The sequence below is a fragment of the Bison bison genome, unplaced genomic scaffold, assembly GCF_000754665.1.
Source record: "Bison bison bison isolate TAMUID 2011002044 unplaced genomic scaffold, Bison_UMD1.0 scf7180017864192, whole genome shotgun sequence".
Lineage (NCBI taxonomy): Eukaryota > Metazoa > Chordata > Mammalia > Artiodactyla > Bovidae > Bison > Bison bison.
Genome location: NW_011494764.1, coordinates 4,596,502 through 4,602,045, shown reverse-complemented (window position 1 = coordinate 4,602,045; position 5,544 = coordinate 4,596,502). Strand labels below are relative to the sequence as shown.

At 62.1% G+C, this 5,544-nt stretch overlaps 1 protein-coding gene across 1 annotated transcript in view; it reads right to left on the bottom strand.

The window, feature by feature from the left end:
* GALNS (galactosamine (N-acetyl)-6-sulfatase) overlaps positions 1–5,544 on the bottom strand; it is a 16,259-nt gene that overhangs the window by 6,713 nt on the left and 4,002 nt on the right. Inside the window, exons 3-9 of the mRNA XM_010843958.1 lie at positions 5,226–5,300; positions 4,844–4,946; positions 2,828–2,971; positions 2,130–2,196; positions 1,761–1,888; positions 1,332–1,471; positions 136–251 (exon numbers count right to left, since the gene is read on the bottom strand). Coding sequence (XP_010842260.1) covers positions 136–251; positions 1,332–1,471; positions 1,761–1,888; positions 2,130–2,196; positions 2,828–2,971; positions 4,844–4,946; positions 5,226–5,300 — 773 coding nt within the window. The remainder of the gene's footprint in view (positions 1–135; positions 252–1,331; positions 1,472–1,760; positions 1,889–2,129; positions 2,197–2,827; positions 2,972–4,843; positions 4,947–5,225; positions 5,301–5,544) is intronic.

Genomic DNA, 5,544 nt, shown 5'->3' with positions numbered 1-5,544 from the left:
GTTACATCCCACATGGAGAACAGAGGCAGTCCCTGACCGATGACACATACGTGTGCCCTGGTGAGCACAGGGAGATGGCCAGGAGGGGACACAGCCTTCTTGCCCCAGGATGACCACAGGCCTGGCACGAGGCCCGCTCTGACTCACCTGGCCGGCAGGGATGTGTCCGGGCCACCAGGCTATCGCAGGTTCCCGCATCCCACCTTCAAATGTGGTCTGCTTCCCGCACAGAAAGGGCCCGTTGCTGCCACCTGGGGAGACAGCTGCCCATCAGCCCATGTACCTGAGTGCCCAGGGTCACACACGCCCTGCCGGGCACTCGACCTTGTGACATGACTGTCCGCCTGGCTCCCTGCCCGGCCCTTCAGAGGTGCTGAGCACCAAGGCCACCTTGGAGACAAAGGACCAACCCTGGGGTTCAGGCCTCAAGTTCAAGGTCGGAATGCCTGGAGATGGCTGTGACCTAGAGCTGTGGTTGTAAGGCTGTGCCCCTGTGGACAGCGACCATAGATGCACAGAGCATGTAGACCGTTGGTGAGACGTGAAATGTGAGACAGTTAGAACCCCAAGCCTGGCAGGTGCTGGACCCTCAAACACCAGTGTGCATAAGCAGTTCCTGTGCGCTGGGCTCTAGGGGAGCAGACCCCGTCTTTCTGATATGCCCCACTCTGAGCAGGCGGTCCTTGAATCTCTGGGCAGAGGGCGGTCAGCCCGGCTCTGGCTAACAGTGCCCGTGACAGAGGGAGGGTTCCTGCCCCCTGGGGACCTGGGGGACAGGGAGATGAACACAGTAGTGCAACGTTCAGCAGCGACCCCATGGCTCATCCCTTCCCTGCAGCCCAAAGCCCACCTTGCTGGTTGGCACAGGGCCAGCAAGGGCCACTGGCCAGTGGCCGACAAGAGCTGTTCCTCGTGTTTCTCCAGCTGCAGGTGCGTACACAGGTCGTCACCGTACTGTCCTCCCCCTGCAGCTCCTTCTCGGCCAGTTGCTCTGGTCCTGTCGCTGAACATCCCCGGGCCCCTCTCTGCCCAGGACTCACAGCTGCAGGGTCTCCCAGGGCCTCCCCATGCAGGCCCAGCCCCGGAGGGTTTCCAGCTCCTTACAGAGCTGAATGACTCAGGCCCTCCTGGGGCCCCCAGCGTTTTTAGAGACACGTCACCACAGGGGTGTGAAACCCTTATGGGACCATGAAAAGCCAGGTATAACAACCTCCCTCCACGATTGGAAAAGCCTCAGATCTGAGCGGCCTGGAGTTCAGGGTTCTGAGCAGGCCTGCAGTGGGCCAGGAACTGAGGGGCCCCAAGTGGACCCCATCTGCTGGGGCACCTGCCTTGTCTGGGCGCAGAAATGAGGGCGGCACCATTGTCAGACGTGAAGAAAACAAAGGTGTTCTCTGCGATGCTCAGGTCCCGGAGGAGACGCAGGATCCTCCCGACGCTATCGTCCAGCTCACGGATGGCGTCCCCATACCTGCGGGAAGAATGGGGCGATCAGTGGGGGCCAGCGGCGTCAGGACCCAAGGGCGGTCAGAGTCTAACCTCAGGGATGGAGAGGAAGGGGCACGCGGGTCAGTCTCAGGTGGAATCAGGGTAGCGCCAAGCCCTCCGTCCACCCCCTGGAAGAGGCACAGATGCTTCATCACCCACAGCTGATGGTCACTTGTGACAGTGACTCTGCCCTGCAGGTGATCAGACATGGCTGACCACCCCCCTCGCCACTCCCGCCCCAGGGGTCCAGGTCTCTGGGGCAAAGGGCTCACCGCCCTCGCTGGCTGGTGCCCAGGAAAGGCTTGGAGGCGTAAACGGGCGCATGTGTAGCGTCGACAGCCCAGTAGAGAAAGAAGGGGCGGTGGGCTGCCTGCTGCCTCTGAATGAACTCCAGTGCCTCCTAAGGAGAAGGGATGACGGTCATCCCCACCGGAGACCACCCCACTCCCTGGCCCGGGGCCCACCCAGCACCATCATCCCTGCCCGAGACCACCCTACTCCCTGGCCCAGAGCCCACCCAGTCCCAATATCCCCACCCAAGACCATCCCACTCCCCAGCCCGGAGCCCACCCAGCCCTGTCGTCCTGCCCAAGACCACCCCCTCCCGGGCCCAGAGCCTGTGTGGCACTGGCAGCCGTCACCTGCAGATAGATCTGGGTGAGGTTCGCTTCTCCGGTCTTCAGGTTAATTGGAAATTCTTCATAAAATCTGAAAACAGTACAGACCCAAACAAAGATCAGCCTTCACTGCAGGGAAGCCCCCTCCCTTATCTCCTGGATAAGTCTCCCTTCCTCTCCTGGAGGAAGTCAGAGCCTGGAAGGTCCCAGGTCCTGGGGGACCAGGTCGGGGTGGGGCTGAGGCTGCGCCCCTGCCCAGCGGACAGGCAGGACTGGGAGAGGAAGGGGTGGGTCCCCGGGGCTGTGGAGGGCACAGGGCCTTTCTCTGGGGTGCAGGGGAGTGGTGCTGGGTGAGCTACCCAGCTCTGTGGTGCACTGACGTGTAATAAGCTCCAGCAAAATACAAATAATAAAAAGGAACAAAGAAAGGGAAGTTAACCCAAACCCCGCCCCGCAGCCGCCCGATGGTCAGAACAGGTGGTCCTGCAGCTGATGGCCCCTGGACAGTGGATTAGAATGAGGCTGATCATTTGGAACACAGACCCCTGGCCGCTTCAGGGGTCGGGCCTGAACCCTAGAAGCCGAGTAAAGCGTCTGGGGCTCTCAGCACATTTCCTGAGACTGTTAGAAGCCCCCTGAGGTGGGGCGCTTATCAGCCATGGCTTACAGGACAAGTCTGGGCGTGTGCAGGAGCTGGTGGAGTGGAGCTCAGGACTCAATACCTGCCGACCATCTCCTGATCCCGGTACACCGGAATGTTGGGCCTCGCCTTGTTGTCGTAAGGTCCAAAGTGACAGTTGGGGGATCCAAACCACTCATCGAATCCGTGCTTCAGGGGGTGGAACTGAGGTCGGTGGCCCAGGTGCCTGGAGACAGGAACCCAGGGCACTTCAGGGAGCTCCGCAGAGCAACCACCCTCGCCTTTGGAGAAAGGCTCAGGAGACGAGGTCCTGCCAGCCCAGGGTGCCCTGAGTCTGGCACCCGGAGGCCACAGCCCCTCCCTCCTTGGCCACCCAGGAACAGCAGAGGGGAGCACACCCTGGGGCTGCCTGGACCAGGTCTGGTGATTGTGCTCAATGCCTGGGCAGGAGCCAGTGGAGACAAGAGAACATGGTGAGATGCCTGCAGGGCGACAGCCCAGCTGTTTCCTGAGGCTGTGCTCGGACCCACCCCCTGGTCCCACCCAGGGGCCCCTTCCCACGTCGGGTCCTTCTGCCAGAGACTCTTGAGAAGGTATGGCTTAGGAAAGCAGCGTCCGGGCAAGGTGCCCCCACCCTGGGAAGTGGACAAGTCTTCTACAGTCACGTCTGCAGGGTCGCTGGCACAGGCCGACCCCAGGTGACCATGAGCTCACCGCGCTGCTTGGTCACTCGGCCAGGATGGATGTGGCCAGGGCACCAGGGCAGGACAGAGCCAGAGCTGAGCTGGCCAGCAGCGGAGTCTGGGTGCCTATAAGCAAACCTCTCGGTCCCCCACTGTGGGTCCTGACCCACTCTGCCTCTGAGGGATGGCTGCCGGCCTCTGCAGCCCTTGTGTGGAGCAGGGTAGGGGACACCGCACCGGCTCTGCCCTGAGCTCTCTTTAGAGGTGCTTCCTCTCTGGGCCGCAGCTACACAGCAGGGCTGGGCCTGAGTCCTTCAGCCCAAACGGCCTTCACGGAACAGAAACACCCATGAAGGTCCAGCTCGTGTGAAGCTGTTGATTCAAAGAGCTGGTCCCAGAGTAGCTGTGGGGTCAGCACTGTCTGCAGGTCTCAGAGCCCATCCTAATCCTGGCCAGGGCCATCCTGACCCCAGCCCGTCCACCTCCCTGAGTCCACGCCGGCTGCTTCTCTAGGCCCTGCCATGCCCTTTCCTGCCCAGAGCCCCCCTGCCTCCAGAGCTCATGGGGACAGGTTCCCCCTCCAGCTGGGGCAGCCCGGAGTCACTGACCATGAACAGAAGACTGCTGGACCAGGTTGGAGCTGCCAGGCTGGGCAGGGAGCACCAGTCATCACAGGCACTCCCTCTCTGTGGGTACAGCCCTGGCGCAGCCCAGCCACTGTCTCCCCGGGCCTTCCCGTCTCTGCCAGAGCCATGCAGGCTTCTACAACCCTCGTGCCCTCTTCGGCTTCGCGCTGCAGCCACCACCCTCTCCCAGCTCGTCAACTCAGCAGGACGGCTTCCGCCTGGTCTCAGGAGTGAGGAAGTGCTCCTGAAGCCTCCAGACTCCCCGACTCGCTGAGTCTCCTCTCCTGGCTTCTGCAGATCCCCCTGCCGCCACAACAACCAGGTGGAGCAGGGGCCCCCAAGAGGTACAGATGAGGTGCTTGAGAAGGTGCGTGCCAGGGGGCTGAAGGGGAGAGGGTCTGAAGCACAGCAGCAGCAAAGGAGACACAGTCAGGTTTGGAAAAGCAAGGGAGGCTTCCTGTAGATAGACAGGCCTGGTCTCTGAGGGGTCCAACGATCAGGAGAGGGAAGAGAGGACATCCGACCTCTGCATCAACCTCCAGGGCCATGCATGGGGGTGTCCCCGGGGAGCAGGAGAGGAGACACCTCACAGCCCTCTAATCATCACCCCGATGACCCAACCACATGACCTTCCACCCCTGCCTGCTTCCAGGTTTCACCATGAGACAGAGCCTCCTGACGTGTCCTCCGTGATGGCATGTGTGTGCAATAATGGGGCTGCTTTGGTGGTGCTGTGCAGCCAACACCCCAGCCTTGTCACAGAGTTGGCTGGCGGGGTGTGGGACTCACCACTTGCCCACGATCTTGCTGGCGTAGCCAGCTCCCTTCAGCAGTGCCGGCAGCAGGAGCTCCGAGTCCGGGATGCCCCCCACTATCTCCTGTGGAGTGTAGGCTGCAGAGCAACACAGCCCGTGAGCTGCTCGCAAGGGAGGCCACGCACCGTGAGGATCGAGGGGCAGAGCCCTGGTGGGGGTGGCACCGCCCGGGCACTTTTTGGGTCTTCCAGCTATACCTCACTGTCAGCACTGTTACCGGGGTAGGACGGGCAAATGTGCCCCCCGAGGGGGGTCTGGACCTCAGGAGAGGGCCCACCCCGGGGTCTCTGGAACACACCCTCCTCCAAGGACCATGGGAAACCCCACCAGGTCAGGGAGCCCGCCCTGGAGCCTACCGTTCCTGGCGTGCCCATTGGTGGTATAGAAGCCGCTGCGGACGGGCAGACGTCCGGTGAGCAGAGCTGCCCTGGCTACACAGAAGGGACACGACAGAAACATGTGTCACACGTCCAGCCTGAGGCTGGCCCTGCAGTACCTGAGTCCCGGAAGCCCCTAGAGAGCCGGGTGGGCGCACAGCCTCCCGCCTCATGCTCTCCAGCTCCTGGGACAGCCTGTGGGTCATGGCCAGCCCCACCAGGATTACTTCTCATCCTGAGATCAGAGATTCTCCTCACCTGTAGGGCCCCCACACCTCTGGCTGACAACCACTTCCCC